General features: G+C 43.4%; 1 protein-coding gene and 1 pseudogene across 4 annotated transcripts in view; one reads left to right on the top strand and one right to left on the bottom strand.

The window, feature by feature from the left end:
* Nucleotides 1-26,819, bottom strand: part of OSBPL10 (oxysterol binding protein like 10) — a 387,153-nt gene that overhangs the window by 77,489 nt on the left and 282,845 nt on the right. For all 4 annotated transcript variants that reach the window (XM_057554937.1, XM_057554935.1, XM_057554936.1 and 1 more), the window contains one exon: nucleotides 11,070-11,280. In XM_057554937.1, coding sequence (XP_057410920.1) covers nucleotides 11,070-11,280 — 211 coding nt within the window. The remainder of the gene's footprint in view (nucleotides 1-11,069; nucleotides 11,281-26,819) is intronic.
* Nucleotides 1,847-2,541, top strand: LOC114239048 (60S ribosomal protein L23a-like; annotated as a pseudogene).

The following is a 26,819-nucleotide window of genomic DNA, read 5'->3' as shown; positions in this document are numbered from 1 at the left end:
TGCTATTGATTCCTTCTAGTGTATTTTTCATTTCAGTTATTTTATTGTTCATCTCTGTTTGTTTCTTCTTTAATTCTTCTAGATCTTTGCTAAACATTTCTTGCATCTTCTCGATCTTTTCCTCCATTCTTTTTCCGAGGTCCTGGATCATCTTCACTATTATTATTCTGAATCCTTTTTCTGGAAGGTTGCCTATCCCCACTTCATTTAGTTGTTTTTCTGGGGTTTTATCTTGTTCCTTCATCTGGTACATAGCCTTCTGCCTTTTCATCTTGTCTCTCTTTCTGTGAATGTGGTTTTTGTTCCACAGGCTGCAGGACTGTAGTTCTTCTTGCTTCTGCTGTCTGCCCTCTGGTGGATGAGGCTATCTAAGAGGCTTGTGCAAGTTTCCTGATGGGAGGGACTGGTGGTGGGTAGAGCTGGCTGTTGCTCTGGTGGGCAGAGCTCAGTAAAACTTTAATCCACTTGTCTGCTGATGGGTGGGGTGGATCCCCTCCCTGTTGGTTGTTTGGCCTGAGGCGACCCAACACTGGAGCCTACCCGGGCTCTTTGGTGGGGCTAATGGTGGACTCTGGGAGGGCTCACGCTAAGGAGTACTTCCCAGAACTTCTGCTGCCAATGTCCTTGTCCTCATGGTGAGACAGAGCCACCCCCCGCCTCTGCAGGAGACCCTCCAACACTAGCAGGTAGGTCTGGTTCAGTCTCTATGGAGTCACTGCTCCTTCCCCTGGGCCCCGATGCACACACTACTTTGTGTGTGCCCTCCAAGAGTGGAGTCTCTCTTTCCCCCAGTCCTGTCGAAGTTCTGCAATCAAATCCTGCTAGCCTTCAAAGTCTGATTCTCTAGGAATTCCTCCTCCCGTTGCTGGACCCCCTGGTTCAGAAGCCTGACGTGGGGCTCAGAACCTTCAATCCAGTGGGTGGACTTCTGTGGTATAAGTGTTCTCCAGTTTGTGAGTCACTCACCCAGCAGTTATGGGATTTGATTTTATTGTGATTGCGCCCCTCCTACCGTCTCATTGTGGCTTCTCCTTTGTCTTTGGATGTGGGGTATCTTTTTTGGTGAGTTCCAGTGTCTTCCTGTCGATGATTGTTCAGCAGTTAGTTGTGATTCCAGTGTTCTCGCAGGAGGGAGTGAGAGCACATCCTTCTACTCTGCCATCTTGAACCAATCCAAATTTTTTTTATTTGTATTTTTACCACAACGTTTTTTTTTTTAATGGCAAAAAGGCATCCATATATCAGTCTTTGATGTCATTTTTAAAAAGTTAGAAACTCACAACACTCAAATCAAAGGCTGAAGGATGAGCTAAGGACAGGCTTATGAAGAATCCCCATAAATAATAAGGTGGATGGGGTTGGACTAAGAAAACCAACCCAGGGTTCCAAGACCCAGAATCTTCCCTAAGAAAGGTGGAAAGATACTTCTTACCTGTCCTGTTGACCAACTCCTGCTCAGAGGCCTGAAGTTGGATTCAGATCTTAAATACTGGGCAGCTGTCTCATAAATACAGGGGTACTACTTTCTTTTCATTTTATTTTATTATGCAAGTAGTAAATGTCCTCTGGAATAATTAGGAAAACTTAAAAAAGCACTAGGGGAAAAAATGAAATCTGCTCTCCTAGGCAATCAGGACAATGTTCCATCCATTACTCCCACACCTTAACTCTGTCCCTCCCTCCCCTCCACACCACCATCATTCAGAGATGATAACCAGGAGACAGACAACAGGGCAGGAAGTAGAGTCTGGCCTGCTTGTGATACACAGCGTCCTGAGACAAAGACCAGGACAGGAAGGGTGGGGGTAGCAATGCATGCTGGGAAATGCAGTTTTCTGTACATTCTATGGATTCAGAGCATCAAAGAACCAGTGAGGGAGGACAGGAGAGAAGACCGCCTCAGACCAGTCCAGCTGCTCTAATCACCAGCCACTGCTTTGGGAGTCTGGATAGAGCTGCCTCATGTGAGGATAAAGGAGGAAAATTCTAATATAGAGTGAATGAAAACGAGTGTATAAATCAATCACTTCCAGCCTCAAGACCAGTAGTGAGCGCCCCCGCACCCTCATTTTCTTTCCTTCTCTCAGCCTCTGCCTCTCCCAAAGCCAAAGCCAAAGCAAAGGCTTTGAAGGCCAAGAAAGCAGTGTTGAAAGGTGTCCACGGCCACAAAAAAAAAAGAAGATCCGGATGTCACCCACCTTCCAATGGCCCAAAACACTACAGCTCAGGAGGCAGCCCAAATATCCTCGGAAGGGCGCCCCTAGGAGACGCAAGCTTGACCACTATGCCCTCATCAAGTTCCCCCTCACCACCAAGTCAGCCATGAAGAAAACAGAAGACAACAACACACTGGTGTTCACTGTGGACGCCAAGGCCAACAAGCACCAGATTAAATAGGCTGTGAAGAAGCTCTATGACACTGACGTGGCTAAGGTGAACACCCTGATCAGGCCTGATGGAGAGAAGAAGGCATATGTTCAACTGGCTCCTGACTATGATGCTTTGGATGTTGCCAACAAAACTGGGATCATCTAAACTGAGTCCAGCTGCCTAATTTTAAATATAAAAGTTTTCACTAGTTAAAAAAAAAAAAAAAAAAAGGACCATATAGTGCTTGGGAAAAGAAAGAGTATCCTCAGAAGGCTTATAGGAACAATATATCTCTGAAATTTCTAATATAAGGTGTCAGAGAAAACATCAGGAGAGGTGTATCCTCGCAACAATACAAAATAAAGTAGCTGCTATGAAACAAGAACAGAGAGCCAGAAGAAGAAAACAGGCTGAGGTGAAGAAGGAGATAGAGGCAGAAAGGAATTATTATAAGGAAACAAAGTCAACATTAGCAGAATTAAGGTTAATACTGAAACGAGGAAAAAGTAGAATCAACAATGTAGAAAGTCGAGTAAGTAGTGTGTCAAGAAAATGAAGTTCTACCAGTGAGCAGCTGCAAAGGGCACAAGACCAGCAATGAAACAGAACATAAGATAGAAGATACACAACAGAGACCCTAAAGTAAAGAGATCAGATCAGTGGAACAGAAACAATAAACAGTGACAGAAGTAAAGAAACACAGCCCGAGCGGAAGAGAGGGCTTTGGGTTCTGCTGAAAACAGCCCACCTCAGTCCAGCAAAACCAATGGGAAAAGACTCACATCTAGACACAGCTTGGCGATATTTTCTTAGGCTTTTTCTCACTGAAATTTCAAACACATACAAAAATAGAGTAGTATAATGACTGCCTGGCTCATGAAGTTTGGCAACATTTTTTAATTAAAAAAAAAATCATGAGAAAAAATTTTCCAAGCATTTAGGCAGAAAAGTTAGACTTGCCTTAAAGGAAAAAAGAAATCAAGCTAGTCTTGGATTTTGCTGCACCACTAAACACCAGAAGGTGAATAGATGAAGAGAATAATGCAAATAAAAGTCTACAGATTTGAAGGTGGGTGCGGGGCTGGGGGGATAATGCTTATCTTCAGACAAATTATCTTTCCTCTGCCAAAAAGAGTCAGCATTTATTGAGCCTTTGCTAGGTGCCAAGGACTACCATATAAAATTTACGTGCGCTAACTCATCTAATCCTAATGACGACCCATGGGTAGGTCCTATTATTATGTCCACTTGACAGGTAAAGAAACAAAAAGGCACAAGAGCTGGTAAGTGTCAGGGGTAGAAGGGAGATGAAAACCCAGGCCACCTGGCTCCAGAGCCCAGACTCTTAAACTCTACACTGTATGCCTTCTGAGCAGCGCTGCAGAGACTCAGAAAATATTCTACCTTCTGGGGAAGAAAACGACTTGAGGACATATCCCAATACATGAAGAAAAGAAGCAGAATTAAGAACTCAAGACTGGAGAAATTGTATAAAAGGATTGGCAGTGAGCAATGAACCCAGTTGAACATAGAGCTGAGCAAGGCTGGGACTCAGGGGAGGTAAAAAGACACTTGCCTAGGGGTAAGATTTAGAGAGGCACCAAAACACTCAGTAGTCAAGATAAATGACATGTTCACGCAATATTTTTTAAATCAAAATTAATGTCAAACAAAAAATGTCTTAAAGGACTCAGTCTCACCTGCCTCACACTGTCAAATCCTGTTTTTATTTAAGGTTTTGATATTTTGTTCATCCTGGATTTTTTGCATTAATTTTGGTTTAAAAATATTGCATAAAACAGCATTTACCTTAATTACTTTGGCACCCTTAAATGTGTGCTCACGGTGGGTGCCTCACTTCATTTCATCCTGTCCCAGTCCTAGAACTGAATTTAAATACTTGTTATAAATGTGATTATACAACTATGAAGTTAAAATTCTTTTAAAGAGATTTAATCATTATCCCACATTATTAAGTATTAAATTAATATTTAAATACTAATAACAATAGCCTCCATATTATATTACCAAAAATTGGGAAGTCTATCTGAGAAACAAAGGAAATTAAAGTATTCTAAGTCTTCAGCACTAAAGGAGAGAGTGAAGACACAGTGTCATTCTTGACTTTGATGATTAGAAAAATACAAGTTAAAGAATGCTTATGAAGAATGCAATGTAACTACTACTAGAATTTATGTACATATTTTTTCCCAAAACACTAAAGAAAAGGGAATACAATCTGTGTAGCGAAATAAGAGGAAACAAGAAAAGCAGCATAGAAACATGAAAACAAAAAGCATAACAGAGGGACTTCCCTGGTGGTGCAGTGGTTAAGAATCCGCCTGCCAATGCAGGGGACACGTGTTCGAGCCCTGGTCCGGGAAGATCCCACATGCCGCGGAGCAACTAAGCCCGCTCTCCACAACTACTGAAGCCCGCTCTCCACACCTCCTGAAGCCTGCATGCCTAGAGCCCGTGCTCTGCAACAAGAGAAGACACCGCAATGAGAAGCACACGCACCACAACGAAGAGTAGCCCCCACTCACCACAAATAGAGAAAGACCCAACGCAGCCAAAAATAAATAAATAAATATATATTTTTTTAAAAGTGTAACAGAGACCAACAGAAAAACAACTACCGGTGTAAGGGAAAAAAATAAATGGACTGCGTTATTCTTTTGAAAGATAGATTCTCAAGATTGTGTCATAAAACAAAATGCAAGTCTAAACCATATTTCATTAATTGGAAGACACACCAATTTTCACATTTTAACAACCCTGAAGCTGGAGTTCATCTTACACTCAATGGCGTGTCATAGTTTAATTGGCAGCTTTTTCTGAGTGGCACAAAGGCTAATGGTGTGTGTTACTGTTGATGTGTTTGACAGGTGAGAAAATATGCCTCACTTATAGAAAGTGACTCAGAAGGTCTAAAGGAGAAAGAAGATCACAAACATACCAGCAAGTACAAATGCAAAGAAGACTGGGATCAAATATTACCATGTGGCTGCTGACTGGTGGCCAATCAGGTAGCTGCATGTTAATTACCTTTCACTTTCTGATCCACCTTAACCTTTCTGAGCAGGAGACCATCAAAGATGATCCAACAGAAGAGAGGAGGAAGACAAAGGATGGGATGTCCACCAAATGGCAAACCCAGTCCTTAAACCAGGCTTTGACACACGCCTGCATCTCCTCACACAACATGCCTAAGTAGATAGAAGAACGCCAGGAAGAAGGGAAAAAAGAGCTTCTGGTTCCTTGAAGCAACCAGAAGCAGAAAGAAAGCTACAGAAGGTTTATCTGTGGGCTTTAAGGTTTGTTTGACCATGGAACTGTCTTACTCTGTCCTTGGCCTCGGTTTACACCCTGCTTGAGTGCTGGGAGCTGCAGTGCCCGTGCCAGGGCTGTGACACCTCTGCTCAGAGGCCAGTGACAGGGGAAGGTCCCTGGAAGGTCCCTGCCTCTTCTTGTAACACAGTGAATTCACGCCTCCCAGGTTCAGTCAACCTGAGAGGGTTTTTCCCAAATGGAATAAGACTGACATTTACAAACGTGGTAAAAACATAAGGCATATTTATGATGAAAAGCTGGGATGTTAGAATCTAACTGCTTTCTTTACAGAGGAGCTGCCACTCAAACAATCTGTTTATACAGTTGTAAAAAAAAAAAAAAATCTACCATCTGAAATATTCTGCAATGCTAGCTTTTCCATTTTCTCCATATGCTGTTTACTGAAGGAATCGTCGTCACATTTCTATCTTGGCTTTCTATCACAAAATAAGGGAGGGTGACTTACGTGGGACTCACTTTCACCAGAAGCAGCAGGTCTTGAGAAAGAAGGTATAAGAGACAGAGAAAAGCAAAGAGAATCTCTGAGTGGGGAAAAGGGATGAAGGTTGAGAATCTGAAGCTGTTTCTGGAAAAAAGCAAAGCAAAGCAGAAGGAAGAAGGCAACGGGGCAGAAAAGCCAAGAAGAGTACCTATAAAAAGTGTCACCTACTGACCCTTTTGGCCAAACCCCAAAATAGGAGGAACCAATGCAACTGGCTTATTAACTGACAATCCCCACAAATCTTAAAAGAGAATGAAAAAGTTATTGGAAGGGCAAGTTAAGAAGCACATATACAATTCCGCTCCGGTTCTCCTCTCTTCAATTACACTTGTTTTGATCTCTGGCCCTGATTTATGTCCAAGGGCGCGGGCATCATCCAGCTATTCCCTGAGGCTCTACCATCCTCGCTCCAGCAGCTCTGACCCCAGTGTTCTCTCCCAACGTGCCCTGCACCCACCATTCGTTGGTACCCAGCTCTGACCTCGTACTAGAATGTGCTGGTCTGGTCACAGGTGTCTGCACCGACTTTGAAGCATCAAGGGTGCAAGTGAGGAACTACCCAGAAGCACAGGCAGCAGACTACTCTGCCCCCAGACCACTTTAAGGTTCCGGAACCCCCCTCAAGCCCAGATTCCCAAGCAGCCCAGCCATCTCTGAAGCAGCCCTGCCTGCCTCTCCACGTAAAATCAGAGGCGCACATCTAGACTCAGGAAACCAGATGCCCACCTGCCCCACCCCGTCAATCAACTGCCTCCATCAAGGTGTTGGAGGAGATCTAGTCACCAGGACAGAGGAGAGCTGCGTAACACAAGCCTTGACCAAAAAGCCAAGTTACTTTATTAATTTTAGCTACAAACCTCTTCATAAACAGAAGTTAAATGAACCATTTCAGTCCTGCATATCTTAGAGGTAACATCAGAGACAGGCCCAGAGCCTGAAATGCGTAGGTGGGAGCAGGTGAACACTCAAGTAACTCTGGACCTTGGTCCAGTTGCTCTGCGTGTTTGAAATGAAATCAGGATCAGGGAGCAACACTTGCAGACAAAGGCTCCAGAGCCAACACATTCCCCAGAAGATGCAATGAGAGGCTACAGAAGATGAAGTGCTGCAAGACCACAAATTAATTTTTGATTCTGAAGAGGGGCAGAAGGAAAAAAAATCAGTGCAGGGGTCAGAAAGCATAGAAACTTCAAGAACAATGCCCATGGATACCGGCTGTGCTAGGGGATCTGCGCCCCCCGCCCCAGGCCCCTTGAACATCTAGAGGAAACCCTGACAGAGGTTGGCTTTAATGAGATTTTGATTTCCATCAACCCAGCCTGGCACTCCTTGGATATAACCATTATGTTTTTATCAACGGGAGTCAGTCTGCTACAGCCACTATCAACCTCAAGAGCCCTGAGATTCTAAACAAACACATTTTGTGGTGACACTCCCAGGGTTGCCAGATTCTCTTATTCTGCTAGCTTGAGAGTCTGGAAATCCATTTTAACTGCAGGCAACTGTGATGCTTTGGATGCAGGAAGTAATTCCATTTTTTCCCCCAAATGTGTGGCACAGATTTATTTATTTATTTATTTTTAATTTTTTTTTTTTTGCTGCGTTGGGTCTTTGTCGCTGTGCACGGGCTTTTCTCTAGTTGTGGCTAGTGGGGGCTACTCTTCCTTGCGGTGCACAGGCCTCTCACTGGGATGGCTTCTCTTTGTCACAGAGAACGGGCTTTAGGCACGTGGGCTTCAGTAGTTGTGGCACGTGGGCTCAGTAGTTGTGGCTCGCGGGCTCTAGAGCGCAGGCTCAGTAGCTGTGGCACACGGGCTTAGGTTGCTCCATGGCATGTGGGATCTTCCCGGACCAGGGATCGAACCCGTGTCTCCTGCATTGGCAAGTGGATTCTTAACCACTGCATGTGGCACAGATTTAAAAGACACATGCAGAATGTTTTAAAACCTAAGGGGGGCTTCCCTGGTGGCGCAGTGGTTGAGAATCTGCCTGCTAATGCAGGGGACACGGGTTCGAGCCCTGGTCTGGGAAGATCCCACATGCCACGGAGCAGCTGGGCCCGTGAGCCACAATTGCTGAGCCTGCGCGTCTGGAGCCTGTGCCCCGCAACGGGAGGGGCCGCGATAGAGAAAGGCCCGCGCACCGCGATGAAGAGCGGTCCCCGCACCGCGATGAAGAGTGGCCCCCGCTTGCCGCAACTGGAGAAAGCCCTCGCACGAACCGAAGACCCAACACAGCCAAAAATAAATAAATAAATAAATAAATAAATAAATAAAAAAGAAAATCCTTAAAAAAAAAAAAAAAAAAAAACCTAAGGGGCTGTGTTATATGGAATGTAACTTTGGAAAGGGTTAAGAAGACAAAGAAACAAAATAACTCTTATGATGCTTCATGCTCTATTCTCCAACCTTCAGCCAAGTTCTTTGGTAAAAATGGCTAAAAACACACAGAGATCAGCTCCGTGCTTTGTGACCACCTAGAGAGGTGGGATAGGGAGGGTGGGAGGGAGACGCAAGACGGAGGAGATATGGAGATATATGTATATGTGTAGCTGATTCACTTTGTTATAAAGCAGAAACTAACACACCATTGTAAAGCAGTTATACTCCAATAAAGATGTTAAAAAAAAAAAAATGGTTAAAAGGGAGGATGGACAAACGGGGCCAGGCCAGGGGTGGGACAGGGAAGAGCTGCAGAAGGCAGCATGGTGGGTGGCAGAGTGTCCGCGACACTGCTCGGTCTCCCCCTCCCCCCACCCCAATAGTCCTCATTTCAACCTGTCACCACATCTGAAATTCCACCTCGAGCTTTGTCTCTCCAGGCCCTTAAAAACCCCAGAGACACAATGAAAATCAGGAACAAAAATTAGAAATTTGCTAGAAAGCCACCCTGAAGAAAGATGTAAGGGATGAATTTTAGGAACAAGAAAATGGGTCAAGCTTCTATCCACTCATTCTCGGAATGAGCCTGTTCGGTCGCAGAGGCTGGACACACAATCTGGTGTGAGAGGGATCCTAGGAATCTTGAGAAGCATCCGGTCTAACACTGATTTGTACCCAAGTCCCGACGCACTCACCGAGGCTCCATCCAGATCAGGAAAAGTCAGGGAGTCCCAGCATCAGAGTCCCATTTTTCAAGTGGAGAAGGAAGGAGGAAGGAGAAAAGCAGGTTGGGTGCCTTCACTCCGTGCCTCGACACACATGCCCCTCCCAGCCTGTATCCTGTACCTGAATGTTTTTCCTTTTGTTACAGAGGACATTGGTGGAGCCATCAGCAAAATTTAGTAAGGCCTGCAGATTAGGAAGAGGATTGTATTCATGTTAATTTACTGATTTTGACCACTGCGCTGTTATTACGTAGGAGAGTGCCCTTTTTTTTTTTTTTTTCTTTTAATGAAATTTACACTGAGGTATATAAGAGTAAAGATATATATCAAGTCTGCAACTTACTCTTAAGTGGTTAGAATATTATAATAGGCTTATATATACAGACAGAAGATAATGAAGCAAATGTCAAAAAATGTTGGCATTCAGAGTATTTGGAGATATGAGGATTTTTCATACTATGCTTGTTACTTTTCTAGACGTCTCAAATTATTTCCAAAAAAAAGTAAAGAAAAAGAAGATAGACCTGCCCTGAGAAAATCATGATGTGAGCAGGACAGTGTCCCTGGCCCCAGTTTGGGGGACCCAGAGTCCGCTGGGTGTTCCATTCTGGACTGAACAAAGGACCCCAGGCACCTGCCACAGTGGGAAGAGCCCACCTCTGGACGTGGCTCTGCCATAGCTGGGTGGCCTCGGGCAGGTCATTTAACCCCTCTGAGCCAGCATCTCACCCACATGACGGGCATAATAATATCTACTTGGTGAAGATTTCAGAAAATGTGTAGCAAAAGCCAAATGCTGACAGAATCAGAGCTTAGTACATGATGGTGGGTATTACAGGAAGAAACCCGAATTACCCTTATACGGTTTACTGTAGGAAACCAACATCCCCGTTTTAACCTTGGTGAAAGAGGGAGGCAGAGGGGACTTGCAGGAAGCGTGAAATACAGACTATCTGTCATAACCCAGTTATACTTTCCATCACCTGAACTGCCTCATTTCTCATTAATTAATTGAACCCCGGGCAACAAAGCTCCATGAGGCTTCAATTCGTCTCTTAATTCTAATACTTTACAATTCTATATGACATGACCAATCTCAAGCCATTTTCACCTTTATCATTTAATCTTCCCTAATATCTTTCTATCTGCTTATTAAACACTTCAAAAGGATTGGAGCATCTTAAGGCGGGTTATTATTATCTCTAGCTTCTTGGTAAAGAACTGGAAATGCTTCTGCTATGTATTCCAGAGAAATTCTCACACCGGGTCCTGAGGAGACAGGAAAGGCGGGGGTGGGGGTGGGGGTGGGGGGGGCGGGTGGCCAGAGAGCAGGAGGTAAGGCGGGGGTCCATCAGGGGAAGGTGTGGAGCCAAGTGTTGGGGGACGCACTCCACAGGCACAGTTAGAAATAGCGGACTAGAGGCTGCATAGCAATGAGTCTTGCAAACACAACACTGAGTGCAAAATTCACAAACGGAATGCAACGGAGAACGGCGTGCCAGCACGTCTCAAAGTAGCTTCAGAGTATTCATGGAAACACGTTAAATTGTGCATAGGATGGCAACTGCTAATGGGTAAACAGAAATAAAAATATAGCCCAAGCGAGGTGGGGAAGGAAGATGGGGTAAATGGAGAAGCGCTCTGGTAAAAGGCGAGATGGATGGATTTAAAGGAGGAAGGCAATGGCAGACAGACACACGCATGCGTACATCGGACAGCGCGCCCTTGCAGCCCCGGGTGGGCCCCCGGAGGTCTTACCCGAGGCCCCGGGCCTGTGGCTGGGCTGGCCGGCTTGGTGCAGGCTCTGCTGGAGCAGGCTCAGGCACTCCCCAAGGCAGCTGAGGGTGGCAGCAGAGGTAGCTTTCAGGAGCAGCAGGTCCTGGTCCAAGGCAGTGAGGGGCCCGGACCCCGGCAGAGACTCGATGGCATGCACCAGGTTCTTCTGCTGTCCCTCCACCTGCGTCATCATCTGCGGAACGGGAAGACAGCGAGGAGGTGAGGGTCGAAGTCCTCTCTTCCACAGGCGGGGAGCCAGCGCTTAAACCACCGGCGTGGATGAAAGTGCGGGGAAAGTGGTGAGAGACGGCATCACCACCCAGACTGCCAGCAGCGTGGGAGACAGCTCGGAGGGTGCTGGGCGCACAGCCCTCCTGGGATGATGCAGGCCTGGGTGAAATCTACCTGGGTCCATCCACGCAAAGGCACGCCTCTAGAGCTCTGATCACAAGAGGGTTTTAGAACTTTAGAGCTGAAAGGGACCATCGGGGCCACCTGGGTGTATCAGTTTACAGATCTTCGGAAGGTAATAATAAATATACTAAAAGTATAGAAGTCTTGTGACCAACTTTAAGGTCCTTGGACCACGGAAGGTTATCTGAGACGGTGGAAGCGTGTGGCTTTGCCTCAGAGCAAGGTTAATTCCATGCTTTCCTTCCAGCTGCAATCCATCCCTAACTCCCTGGCAGTCCTATTCGAAGTTCAAGAAATAGAAGTGACATCTGGGGCTGGCATTTGTGGGGGTGAGACCAGACCGAAGCCAGTGCCGACCCACTCCGACCCCAAAATGCTACAAGAGCCCGCGACTTCCTTAACACCGTGTGTAGGGTGACAGGAGGAGGAGAAAAACTGGGAGTTCTAGAGCCAGCCCTGCTCCATGGCTGAAGCTGTGACAAACCAGTAACCCTGTGTTGTGGCCTGGCTTCAGTTCATAAGCTATAGACAAGCAGTGTCTCCTTGGACAAATAAGGAAGGAGAAAGGAACTGAAGAACTAGAAAAGGACTTCACTGGTGATCTTGTGAAGTTCATGCCCCTCCTGTTTTACAACTTATCTCGCTAAGCAAGATGATGAGCATAAATTGCATGGTGAACAAATAAACAGTCGAGCTGATACATGGGGGAGCTAAAGCAGCCTGCGCAAGGTCACAGGGTCACAGGTCAGCATCAGAGGCAGGAACCAACTCCTGTTCTCTGGACTCCGGTCCACTGTTCTTTAAGCATCCCTCACAAAAGCCATCCTTAATTTGAAGCAATTGCTCCTGCTTTGTCATTGTCATCCCAGGAGGATCCTTGTTACCATCAAGATGCCACCAGCTGGGAAGAAGCAATACTTCTGTAAGGACTGCTGCACTTGGACACAAAACTCATCCCATGCTTGGGCTTATTTTTCTATTTTCTTTTGAAGGCAAATATCTGCTATTTCCTATCACTCTGTGTAGTCATCTCCTTAAAAAAAAAAAAAAGCTCCCCCATTGCAATCCTACTTACCAAAATCGGTGCCATTACTTCAAAAAGATTTTTAAAAATTTCAACATTAAACATATTACACGCCCAGCCTCTGGCCATGTAAATTATTTTTTGCAGATTACAGAGGTTATACCTAGCCATTCTGGCTCTTAAAACAGTACCTGGGGCATAATAGGAGCTCAATAAGAATTCATTTCTCCTTCAGGTCTTTGCTGAAGAGCTGCCTTCTCAGGAAAGCTTCCTGAACCACATAATTTAAAATCATATGCCCAACCAAAATCCTGGCACTCCTGTGCTCCTTCCCAACTTATTTTTCTCCATAGCACTTACCATCTTCCAACCCAACTTGTAATTTACTTATTTCTTATGTTCATCTGTACTAGTGTGAAAGCAAGGACTATTCTATCTGTGCTGTTCACTGATGGATCTGTTTAAAGAATGAACGAACCCCCAGGGTCCCTTTTTTCTCACTGGGGCGCAAGAGAGTCTGTTTATGACACAAAGTCTACACAAATCATTATAGTCTATTAGGACAACATGGCTGAAGATTCAGTAAAAATAATACCTCTGTTATCAGTTTAGGTTTGCCAAGAAAATGGTTAAATTTAACAATGAAAAAGATAAAATGTTTTTATATTCTTCGACAGTCAACTCTACGTAGAACTGCTAACGTTTAGGGAGAAGTTGATTTCAAGCTACTTGTTGTAGTCAGCATTTCTGTAAATTCCTACCATAAAATCTTGTCTTAGAAAAATGATGTGTTGAAAGGGAAGAAGCAAATATAATGATGGAATGTAAATGTATTATGTTCTGGACTATTATGGACAATACCATAATGCTTAAGAGAAAAGGTGAGTAAAATGAAGCCATTAACTATGGAATATACTCCTTTTTAATCAACGAAAAGAAGAACTGTATTCCAATTATATAGTATAGGATAAGTACTTGTTATTTCACAAGCATAAAATATGCAAATCTCAGGTAATAAAAACACAAAAGTGACTTCCAGAATCTTCTACCCTATTACAACAGAGGCAGGTTCCCAGAGATGGAAGGCACGTATCTGCTCTCTAGAAAGTATTCAACAGTGTTTATCGGAGCCTGTTGCCAGCGCCAAGAGGCAGGACAGCCTCCAGCAAAGGACGTCTGAACCCGCAGTGGGTGGATTTGACGTTTACAATGACTGCAGCACGGCTGGCACTGAGTGGGAGGGGGCAGGGGTGCCACATGCCCCACAAGTCAAGGCAGAACTTTCCTGCTCAAAATGCCGAGAGCGCTCCCTGAGTGACCCTGTGCTACAGACTCACCAGGGACCAGACACTGGATGGATTTCAGCATCTTTCTTGGTAAACTGAGCACTAAAACGAGGCTAGCACAGCGCGTGACACACGGGAGACGCCAAGAGTCATTTTCTCCCCTTTTCCATGTGACGCAAAACAGAACTTTAGTCTTTAAACACACAATCGATGCCAACCTTCACTTTCTATTAGCATCATCAGGCTCCAAAAGAAACTGAACGAACCCTGAAAGCAACGCAGGACTCCCAGCCTCAGCGCTTGTATATCACGCTTATCACTGCTTTAACTTTTCTCACACTGGGAGGCACTGATGGAGAACCTTCATCAGACTTGGAAAGAACAAGTTTTAGCTGTTTCCATATCTAATTTTAATGAAGGGCACATATGAGAAGATGTCGCAAAGCTGTACACGACAAAAACACCAACAACAAAGTCTCAAAGCAGCTCCCTCTGCCCTGCAAGGTTCCCACACCCTCAACACAAGAGCAAAGCACGGCCAGTGACGGCCACCAGCCTTTGAACAGCTTGAAGCACTAATTACATAAGTTTCAAGTCAGAGCTCTAAACACTTCTTCTGAAGCACAACATCAACCATGTGTGGTGTTTAAAAACCAAAAAAAAAAAAGCACACATTTCATTTCTTGTGGCGTTTGGCTTCTAAAATCAGGGGTATCGCCACCTTGTCAACACAGGTGCAAAATGGGACCCCCGTGAAACTTCAGAGATCCACCCCCTGGGAATGTCAACTCTGAGGTTGTGAAATAGTCTAACTTTAGGTCAAATCCAACTTCACAAGGAAGGAAAAATGCTATGGTCCACTTCTCATAGCACAAACAACGGCATGCGCACTGCAAAATCAAAGCATAGGTTACTGCTAAGAAAGTCAGTGGCTGCAGATTTTATGGTTTTATTTCACTGAAGCTGAAACCAAAGCTGAAGTCAAAGACCAAAACCCAGTGACATCAGCTCAACAAGATGAGATCCTGCTAAAGAGGGAACTGAGGAGGGGGCAGCAAGGGGTCAGCGGCTACACTTGCTCTCGCCTTGATGGCCTCAGACTGTTCTGACCTGCAAAGCTGGGTGCAGGTTTTGAGAGGCGCCGGAAAGGTCCAGTCCTGACAGGCTAGACATCCACGAATACCAGCTCCTCGCTCATCCATCCGTCAGTAACCAAAGCAGCAGCGTCACGCTCCGATTTCTTATCCTAATGTCACCAGGGCTGCCGGCCTTGCTTGGCCGAGCCTTCTGGGCTCACAGACTCCCTGGGACCTTCAGTAACTCCATCCCTCTTGCCTGGAAGGAGAACAAACAATTCGATGCCAACTTCAAGGTGGCCTTGGTTTGACATTTCTCCTCAGCCTGCTGGAATCCCAGAGCCCCTTCTAAGTCTCCCGTCTGGGTCAGGGATCAGTCCTTGGCTAACTTAGGCTTCAAAGACCTCAGAACCAAAACTAACTAACTAGCTAACTAACTAAAACTAACACTTTTCTCTCTCTCTCTCTCTCTCTCTCTCTGTCTCACACACACAGAGCTTACTATCTCCATTAACACAGATTTACTATTCAACTACCCTCATTAGCATTACTTTAAAATTCCAGACTCCCCACCCCAGAAATGGCTTGCTGGCTCCTTACAGAAGCTTGCTGAAATATCCATCAGCTCTTTAATGGAAGCCATCAACATAACAGTGTGCACCCTAAAATTTGTTAAATGCCTTGTCTCAAAGTCTTTGCCTTGTTTCCACCAATCCTGAGCCGTTGTCTCTTGATCCCAATCAAGTCCCTGTATTGTCAACCAAAGTTCTAATTCTCGTATCCAGACGCTGCCCTCCTGGCTGGGAGACACTGCCCCACGGAGGTGGCATTTCCCCCACAGCGTGAATAATAAAGTCCCTTGGCCTTGTCATTAGAGGGTGGTGGTGACATCTGGAGAGGCAACATCCCAACCTCTACAGCCTTTCTCCATGTTTCTGAGTGTTGGGAACCCAGTTAAGTCCTGGCCTCACCTGAACAATTACTCCCTCTTGCTGAGTCGCTTCCCTGACTCTCAACCTGCCTCCTGCACTTCCTGGGCTTTGTCTGTTGTTCCAGCTCTTGGCATAACCAAAATGTTAACAAGCAAAGAGTTTCCTTGAAGCAGGGTACCGGGTCCCTTTGCACCGCTCTCCGTGGTCCCAAGCACAACCCCACGGAAGCCAGTCCTAAACATTTCCTGGACTCCCAAATCTCTCCAGGCTCATCAGGTGAGCAGACAAAAAACCCCATCGAGTGGGCAGATCTTCAAATCCACACTACTTGACAGGAGTAAGAGAGTGACGGTGATAATGAGGAACAAAGATGAGCAGGAGGAAACAGGGTCCCTCTCCAGGGGTGAGGCTGCCAGCTACACAGATGAGGTTACAGACAAAGAGGAAGAACAAGGTGACAAAACACAGGAAGAGAGTAGAGAAACCAACGTAAGGAACATATTACTCTATACTATAAACCAAGGGAAACCAAAATTCCACATTGTAAAGTATCCAACATCAAAAGAACCTACCGTCTTCTAGGCAGAGGAGTGAATTATGATGGAGTTACTGTTGCCTGGGCATATGTAAATTTAACCATCTGAAATACAGGCCTTAATCATCTTGTCATCTTTGTTGAGTTTTTCAAATAAATAGTAACATGGGCAGTTGAATTTTAAATTTAATTTGGAAGCCTAAATTGTAGTGAAAGTTTCTTCAGAGATATTGCTCTGAAATTCAAATTGCAATAAAAATTTTAATTGGAAAAAAAAATGGGGAAAAGAAGGAAAGATCTCCCAAAAATTGACCATTAGATCTTTGATGACCTAACTACATGTGTCCACAAACTTCTATAAAAGGCCAGGGAGTAAATATTTAAGGCTTTGCAAACCACTGGATCTCTGTGGTGACTGCTCAGCCTGGCCCCTGCAGCTGGAAGGCAGGCTGAGTCCCCGTGTAAACATTTGGGTGAGACTATGCCCACATAAAACTAGCGTTTGACTCATCTCGGTTTGGATGTCAGATAATTCTCTTTTCTCATTCAATGTGTGATTTTATTAGTTCTTGGAGTGACTGGTGATTTTCAACTGTATCCTGGACATTTTGGCTATCATGTTAGGAGATTCCAGGTCCAATTTGTATTGTTTTGGGAGGCAATCACATGTTTAGGTTGAGCACACAAGCCCTAGCCTACTTTTATGGCCCATGGTTTCAATGACAATCTAATTTCAGACACTTTGTGGTGCTATTTTGATCTGCTTGGTTTATCTCCTGTCCCGGGGTCTCCACTGGTCCCTGCTGGTCTGCCTGAGAGTCCAGACCTTCCACACAGGGGACAGGTGCCTGTTTTGGCAGGATCCCCTTTGCCCTCAGCTCTGGGTGGCGGAGGGGAATCTCAGGCCTGAAGTCATTTTTATGCCTTTGGGCAGAAAAGTTTGCTTTCCTTTCAAAGGTATGTAAGTGCATACATGCTATTTCCACTTCCAAGTTGAAGGCTGCTTCCTAAGCAGATCTAACTAGCCAGATGGAAGAGGGCCAAGCACCAGTCATTCATTTTTTTGGTTACAGAATTTATTCTCTCTTTTAGAAAATTGACAGAAGAGAAGCATTCATCATTTCTACATTTTTACCTACTTTCTGGATTTATACCCACTTTGCTGGACCTCAGGGGGTACGACTGAGGCTGACTGTTACCAGATGACTTACGCGCTGACTCCAGATCTCTCTGTCCACCCCCACCACTGGGAGGCAGGACGGGCTACTGGCATTTTTAGTTCAACATTCTGACATATAGCCTTTATCATGCGAGACTAGGGGAAGAGAAATTAAAGAAAAGAGTGGTTGAAAGGCCAATCCAGAGATGAAGGACATCCATCCTGGTCCCTCCATAGTTTCAATATGAGAACGTGAGTGTTACCAAGAAGTCTCAGTGCTATTTATACAGCAGCCCATGCCATCCAAGGCAAAAGGCAAAAGCAAAATTCTGAACTGTACACGCACATACTCAGAAACACTTTCTGAAGATATGGGGATGAGTCCCCACATTTCTTAAAAACGGATTCTTTTCTGTCTTACCTTCACCTTTGGCTTTTCTACAATCATTTCCTCGCCACCCCCAGTAATAACTCCACATTGCTCAAATATGAAATGCACATTTTATCTTTACCAACTCCCAAAAGACAAACCCATACTGAAATGTTCAAGAACTATGAGATCATAAATAGAAAAACAAACAACCCAATCAAAAAATGGGCAGAAGACTTAAATAAACATCCCTCCAAAGAAGAAATACAAAGGGCCAATAGGCACATGAAAAGATGCTCAACATGGCTAATTATTAGAGAAATGCAAATCAAAACTACAGTGAGGTACCACACCTCACATCAGTCAGAATGGCCATCATCAAAAAGTCTACAAATAATAGATGCTGGAGAGGGTGTGGAGAAAAGGGAATTCCCTACACTGGTGGTGGGAATGTAAGTTGGTGCAGCCACTGTGGAAAACAGTATGGAGGTTTCTCAGAAAACTAATAATACAGTTAGCATATGATCCAGCAATCCCACTCCTGGGCCTATATCCAGACACAAATCTAATTCACAAAGATACATGCACCCCTATGTTCATAGCAGCACAATTCACAAAAGCCAAGACATGGAAGCAACCTAAATGTCCACTGACAGAGGAATGGATAAAGAAGATGTGGTACATATATACAATGGAATACTACTCAGCCATGAAAAAGAACAAAATAATGCCATTTGCACCAACATGGATGTAACTAGAGATTATCATACTAAGTGAAGTAAGTCAGAAAGAGAAAGACAAATACCATATGATATCACTTCTATGTGGAATCTAAAATATGACACAAATGAACCTATCTACAAACAGAAACAGACTCACAGACAGACAACAGACTTGTGGTTGCTGGGGGGTGGGGAGGCGGGAGAGGGATGGAGTGGGAGTTTGGGGTTAGTAGATGCAAACTATTATATACAGGATGGATAAACAACAAGGTCCTACTGTATAGCACAGGGAACTATATTCAATATCCTGAGATAAACCATAATGAAAAAGAATATAAAAAAGAATGTGTATGTGTGTGTGTATATATATATATATATATATATATATATATATATATAAAACTGAGTCACCTTACTGTACAGCAGAAATTAACATAACACTGTAAATCAACTATACGTTAAAAAAAAAAAAAAGAACTATGAGATCATAGCATTCATGGGCAAAGGAATCTATGGCTGTCAAGTCTGTCTCCTTCATTTTGCAAGCAGGAAATCTGGGTTCAGAGAAGCCAGGAGTCCGTGCTGAGGTCACACACAGCATCACCTGTAGTGGCAGCCCTCACTCTCCTCCTCAGGGGCGGCTCCACTCCGAGGCATGGTCTGATATACTTCCTCCTCTTTCCTTCTCTTGTTCGGGAAGCACAATACCCTTTCTGCCTCAGAAAACAACTACGGTGCTGTTTCTTCCACTGTCCCTCACCCCACCTTTTCTCACCACCTGGAAACAACTTGTTTTTGTTATTCTGATTACAAAAGGCTGACTCACACCATCAATCACCATCCCAACAAAATCAGAAAGTAAATACAGTTCTAAAGAAGGAAGTAAAAATTACCTGAAATCCTACTTCTTAGAGATAAGCCCTAACATTCTGGTATTACTCTGACTCTTCCAATTTATACACACACACATGTACACACACACAGTATTATTTTATTTAACAGGATATATCCCTTATATATAATTGTATAACCTTTACCACTTGAAATGCATCACCTCTTATAGCTGGGAGTTACTTCAAAATACTCCAGTGGTGTTGGGGGGGAAGAGTATGAAATGATACTGGCTTTGGGGATGCTGACGCTGTTGGTGGTGACATGGAGGTTTAATATTATCTTCTCTAATGTTTTTACATTTGAAATTTTTCAAAATAATGAGTTTTTTTTAAATAGGGAGGAAATACATCATTATGGGTTGAATTGTGTCCCTCCAATATTCATATGTTGACATCCTACACCCTCAGTACCTTAAATGTGACCTAACTTGGAGACAGGATTTTTTTTTTTTTTTGCAGAGGGAAATATAGACTTTATTTTATAATAACTTTAAATGAAGTATAATCTATAAAAATATTGAATCAGGTGTGTTGTACACCTGAAATTAATATAACATTGTAAATCAACTATACCTCAATAAAAAAAATTATTAGAAAAATATAGGAGTTTCTTGTAGAATTAAAGATGATGAACAACCAACTCTCAGAAAGGACAAGAACAGGGCTGAGATTTGGGGACTCTCCGCAGCAAAAGCCTGAGGACCCCCTCTCTAGGGGCTGCCATGAAGGGTTCCAAACTTGCTGCACATGTGCATGACTCCAATCACAATTTTTCAAATTCTCAGGAAAGAAAGTATGATTGGCTGTTACCAAGGAGTTTCAATCCTTGCTGCAGTCAAGGAGAAAGGTTCTTTGCAGAGGTCATCAGTGTAAAATCAGGTCATTAGGGTGGGCCCTAATCCAATATGACTGGTGTCCTTAGAAAACAAGGAAATTAGGACCCAGACACGCACAGAGGGCGGATGAGAGAAGCCGTGGGAGAAGACTGATTTATAAGCCAAGGAGAGAGACCTAGAACAGACCCTCACAGTCCTCAGAAGGCACCAACCTGCCAACGCCTGGACTGAGGGCTTCTAGCATCCAGCACCGGGAGACAAAGTACCAGTCGGTGGTACTTTGTTACCGCAGCCCCAGAAAGCTAATACACACATCACAGATGTCTTTCCACAGATCTCACTGTAGTGGCTGCATCATGGAAGAGCTTTTCACTCCAAGCAAAGTCAACCCTGGCTCTGGAGCAGAAGCTCCTTGCATGCAATGTCACCATCACATCTTCTCATGGAATTTTTGCTAAAGGAAAACTGAGGTGGAGAATGCATTTTCAGAATGAGGTAACAGAAGATGCTGACACAAACGTTAAAAAGTATTATTTTTTCACTCCACCTGTCTGTACTGAATGTTAAGTTGGTAATGAGGGGTGCCAGGTACAAAAGGAATCATCTCTTATCCTGTTCTCAACGAAAACACCATAGGCCAACAGAAGGACTTTGAGTAGAAGGTAAGGGGTCAGGAAATCACCGCCTTGTTTCATCCCTCATCGCTCTGTACCTCTGCCTCCCTCGTATAGGCACAGCCCCGGCAGGGTGCTGGATGTGATAAAGGCACTCACCCTCACCAGCACAAGGCTGGCCTCCCTGGCACGACGCCCACGACCCGGGCTTTGGTGGAAGTGCCACCCACTGCTGGTTTTCATTATAAATCTCTCTTTTTGTTATTTTTAACAAAAACAATACTTATCACGGAAAAAAACCCCACACATAGTAAAATAGAAGAAAAAAATACCCATAACACATCCCAAACTAGAGAAATAAATATTAAAATTTTGGTATACATACTTACAACAGTTTTATGCACAAATATGTACTTTTACTTTTTACGAAAGTGGTTGCACATCATAATACTGCTTTTTTTTATTCCATATACCATGTTGAATTGTAACAATACTATTTACGATACTGCAGGTCATTCCAGCACATTAATGGGCCACAATTTATTGCCCAATTCTCTATCGCTGGACCTTACAATGAGGTCTAACTTTCTTCTCTGTGACAAATTACAATTTCACAAACTTCTCTGTAGGTAGATCTCAGCATAAATTTGTAATGATTTCCTTAAAATAAACTCCTAGAAGAGGAGTTGCTGAATTTAAGGGTACTTAACATTAATTTTTAAGGCTTTTGAGAAATACTGCCAGCTCACCATCGAAAAAAAATTGTTATCAATTTGTTTTCCTTCAGCAATGTGTGAGCTGTCTTCTTTCTTATTAGCACTCTCTAAAAATCATCTTTTTTTCATAACCAATTTCATAGACAAAAAAACTCAAAAAATGAAAACCAGTAATTTTTTTAAATTTTAATTCATTACACATGTCCCTGTATACTATGGGGCTAAAAAAGGTTAAGAAATTTCCACATCTAGTAACGAGCAGTAAATAAGCCCTAGAGACCTAATGTACAGTATAATGAATATAGACAATAATATTGTACTATAATCATCAACCTTGCTAAGTGACTAGAACTTAATTATTCCAACCACTAAAAAGAAGGGATAATTATGTAACGTGACAGAGGTGCTAAATCTCACTACAATGGCAATCCTATTACCCTATGTACATGTATCAAATTAACATGTGGTACACCTTTAACTTACAGAATGTTATATGTCAAATATATTTAACAAAAAAGAAGTTTCCATATCCAGTAAAGAAAATTCAAGCAAATAAGACTAAAGGGAGTCCAGAGAGCACACTTCCTTCATCAGGGTGGAAGCAGCCATGTGGATAGGGGGGTGGGTGTAGGGCAAGGGACAAGGTGGCCCCAGCGATGGAAGGAAAGCTACACACAGCCCTGGCAGGGAGGGGAAGGATGACCAGGAGAACCAACTGGATTCAGAAAGCTCATGAAGAAGCCATAGCTCTCTCCTAAAAGGTCCAAGGACAAAGAGACAACGGGAAACAATGCCTGAGGTGCCCACACCCTCCTCATGCCAGAGGGAGCGTCTACCTGGACCCGGTCCTACTGCCTGCTCTGCCCCCAGGACCCACTGGATAAGGGCAGGACTGTCCACCTTTGCCAGGCTCGCCAAGCAAGGTCCTGTGTCTGATCTGAACCCAGCATCTAAGCTGAAGAGGAAAGAGAAAGCGGCTCTTGGCTTTCCCATGTTCCTCCTTCTCAACTTCTCCATCTACTTCTGGTACAGCAGTCACACCAGTCACAGCCATTGACATGAATCAATGGCTTGTGTATCATGCCCCTGTCTTCTTGTGAATATTCCACCTCCTCGGCCAGCCCTGCACTCCTTGACTTTCTCTAGGTTACATCTTACCTGGAAATCCTTTCCTCCTCACCCCTCATGGTCAAGTCCTACCAGGCTTCCAATGCCCAGCTCCTGAAGTTCTGCGCATCTCCCAGGCAGAAGTCACCAGTCACCACACCCCCAGCCCCTCCAACCCCCCATGAGTGCTCACCTTTTTTCTTTTAAGTTCTTGAGGTCTGGGGAGCAGCCCCATGCCCGTGTGCCCCTAGCACCTGGCTGGGAATACCAGTTTTCAATGATGTTCTCACTAGATGCATTCCCAGGCTTTGGGCCACTGTTTCAGGTTCCAGGTTTGTTCTTACCCAGTGAAAATGCTCTGCTTCCATTGTTATATTTGTGTCAGTAGTTGGGGCTGCCTAACTTGGGCTAAGCCGGGCATTTACAGAAGAAAAAATGCATTTTCTCCTTCAATTCAGAAAATATTTAGAAATGACTGTTTCCCCTTAGACCCACCTGTGTCCTGTTAATTCACCAGCTTTAACCTAACCTTTTAGAAAATGTATACTATTAGCGACTCTTCCAGATACTATCTCCTGTTTCCCAAATGCAAAATAAACACAGGCTGTAATTCTTTCCACAACTACAATGTAAATACATATTTCACCCCAGGGATAAATTGGCTTTATTTTCATGTAAATTTAGTAGCAATAAAAGGCAACCCTCCGCAAGAGGAAATATTCATGTTTCTGACTGTGTGTTACCCTCCACCCCACTCCAAAGCATCAAAAAACAAAGAACTGGGAATTCCCCAGCGGTCCAGCGGTTAGGACTCAGCACTTCCACTGCTGGGGACCCGGGTTCGATCCCTGGTCAGGGAACTCAGATCCCACAAGCAGAGCAGTATGGCCAAACAAACAAAAACTACTTATCTAAAGTACAGCCATTCCTCTAGTAAAAGTTTAAAGTATTGCTTCAAACTGACATACATGCTAGATTTTAGTAGAGCTGCATTTATTTGGGGAACAATTTCCTCAACTTTGAGATTGGCTAATCTGAAGCACAATGACCATTTTTACCTTCTCCAGTGCTGCCCCCTGCTGACAAAAGGATTTTGCCGGACACTGCCCCCCGCCCCGAAAATGGCAGCTGCAACAAAATAAGCCCGATATCACTTATATGTGGAATCTAAAATATGACACAATGACAAACCCACAGCCAACATCGTTCTCAATGGTGAAAAACTGAAACCATTTCCACTAAGATCAGGAACAAGACAAGGTTGCCCACTCTCACCACTATTATTCAACATAGTTTTGGAAGTTTTAGCCACAGCAGTCAGAGAAGAAAAAAAAAATAAAAGGAATCCAAATCGGAAAAGAAGAAGTAAAGCTGTCACTGTTTGCAGATGACATGATACTATACACAGAGAATCCTAAAGATGCTACCAGAAAACTACTAGAGCTAATCAATGAATTTGGTAAAGTAGCAGGATACAAAATTAATGCACAGAACTCTCTTGCATTCCTATACACTAATGATGAAAAATCTGAAAGAGAAATTAAGGAAACACTCCCATTTACCACTGCAACAAAAAGAATAAAATACCTAGGAATAAACCTACCTAAGGAGACAAAAGACCTGTATGCAGAAAACTATAAGACAGTGATAAAAGAAATTAAAGATGATACAAGCAGATGGAGAGATATACCATGGTCTTGGATTGGAAGAATCAACACTGTGAAAATGACTATACTACCCAAAGCAATCTACAGATTCAATGCAATCCCTATCAAACTACCAATGGCATTTTTCACAGAACTAGAAAAAAATTCACAATCTGTATGGAAACACAAAAGAACCCAAATAGCCAAAGCAATCTTGAGAAAGAAAAACGGAGCTGGAGGAATCAGGCTCCCGCACTTCAGACTATATTACAAAGCAACAGTAATCAAGACAGTATGGTACTGGCACAGAAACAGAAATATAGGTCAATGGAACAGGACAGAAAGCCCAGAGATAAACCCACGCACAGATGGTCACCTTATTTTTGATAAAGGAGGCAAGAATATACAATGGAGAAAAGACAGCCTCTTCAATAAGCAGTGCTGGGAAAACTGGACAGCTACATGTAAAAGAATGAAATTAGAACACTCCCTAACACCATACACAAAATAAACTCAAAATGGATTAAAGACCTAAATGTAAGGCCAGACACTATAAAACTCTTAGAGGAAAACATAGGCAGAACACTCTATGACATAAATCACAGCAAGATCCTTTTTGACCCACCTCCTAGAGAAATGGAAATAAAAACAAAGATAAACAAATAGGACCTAATGAAACTTAAAAGCTTTTGCACAGCAAAGGAAACCATAAACAAGATGAAAAGACAACCCTCAGAATGGGAGAAAATATTTGCAAACACAGCAACTGACAAAAGATTAATCTCCAAAATATACAAGCAGCTCATGCAGCTCAATATCAAAAAAACAAACAACCCAATCCAAAACTGGGCAGAAGACCTAAGTAGACATTTCTCCAAGGAAGATATACAGATTGCCAACAAACACATGAAAAGCTGCTCAACATCACTAATCATTAGAGAAATGCAAACCAAAACTACAATGAGGTATCACCTCACACTGGTCAGAATGGCCAGCATCAAAAAATCTACGAACAATAAATGCTGGAGAGGGTGTGGAGAAAAGGGAACCCTCTTGCACTGTTGGTGGGAATGTAAATTGATACAGCCACTATGGAGAACAGTATGGAGGTTCCTTAAAAAACTAAAAATAGAACTACCATACAACCCAGCAATCCCACTACTGGGCATATACCCTGAGAAATCCATAATTCAAAAAGAGTCATGTACCACAATGTTCACTGCAGCTCTATTTACAACAGCCCTGACATGGAATCAACCTAAATGCCCATCGACAGATGAATGGATAAAGAAGATGTGGCACATATATGCAATGGAATATTACTCAGCCATAAAAAGAAACGAAATTGAGTTATTTGTAGTGAGGTGGAAGGACCTAGATACTGTCGTAAAGAGTGAAGTAAGTCAGAAAGAGAAAAACAAATACTGTATGCTAACGCATATATATGGAATCTAAAAAAAAAAAAATGGTTCTGAAGAACCTAGGGGCAGGACAGGAATAAAGATGCAGATGTAGAGAATGGACTTGAGGACACGGGGAGGGGGAAGGGTAAGCTGGGATGAAGTGAGAGAGTGGCATGGACATATATACACTACCAAATGTAAAATAGATAGGTAGTAGGAAGCAGCCACATAGCACAGGAAGATCAGCTCCATGCTATGTGTCCACCTAGAGGGGTGGGATAGGGAGGGTGGGAGGGAGAAGCAAGAGGGAGGAGATACGGGGATATATGTTTATGTATAGCTGATTCACTTTGTTATACGGCAGGGACGAACACACCATTGTGGAGCAATTATACTCCAATAAAGATGTTAAAAAAAAAATACGACACAAATGAACATATCTAAAAAACAGAAACAGACTCACAGACAGAGAACAGAATTGTGGTTGCCAAGGAGGAGGGGGTTGGGGGAAGGATGAAGTGAGAATTTGGGGTTAGCAGATGTAAGCTTTTATATATGGAATGGATAAACAAGAAGGTCCTACTGTGTAGCACAAGGAACTATATTCAATATCCTATGATAAACCATAATGGAAAAGAATATTAAAAAAGAATGTATATATGTGTATAACTGAATCACTTTGCTGTACAGCAGAGATTAACATGTAAATCAACTATACTTCAATTTAAAACAAAAAACAAATAATACTGATAAACTAAAAATAATAATAATAAGCCCACTGGCCTACTGGGTACCAAGCCCCACGGAAAAGAAGAAAGGGGCAAGAGACATAGCTCCTTCAGGATTCTAAGAATGAACAGAGAAGATAAAACATGTACATACAAAACCATCAAAACAGTATAAAACTACACTGTTAAGTTATAGAGTAAAGGCTGTCCAGATGAACAAGATTCTGGGAAGGGTGAGGGCGATGAAGACAAAGGCCCCATATAGACTAGT

This window comes from Balaenoptera acutorostrata, chromosome 10, assembly GCF_949987535.1.
Source record: "Balaenoptera acutorostrata chromosome 10, mBalAcu1.1, whole genome shotgun sequence".
NCBI lineage: Eukaryota > Metazoa > Chordata > Mammalia > Artiodactyla > Balaenopteridae > Balaenoptera > Balaenoptera acutorostrata.
Note: the sequence above shows the minus strand (reverse complement) of the source record. Positions and strands in the feature narration are given on the sequence as shown.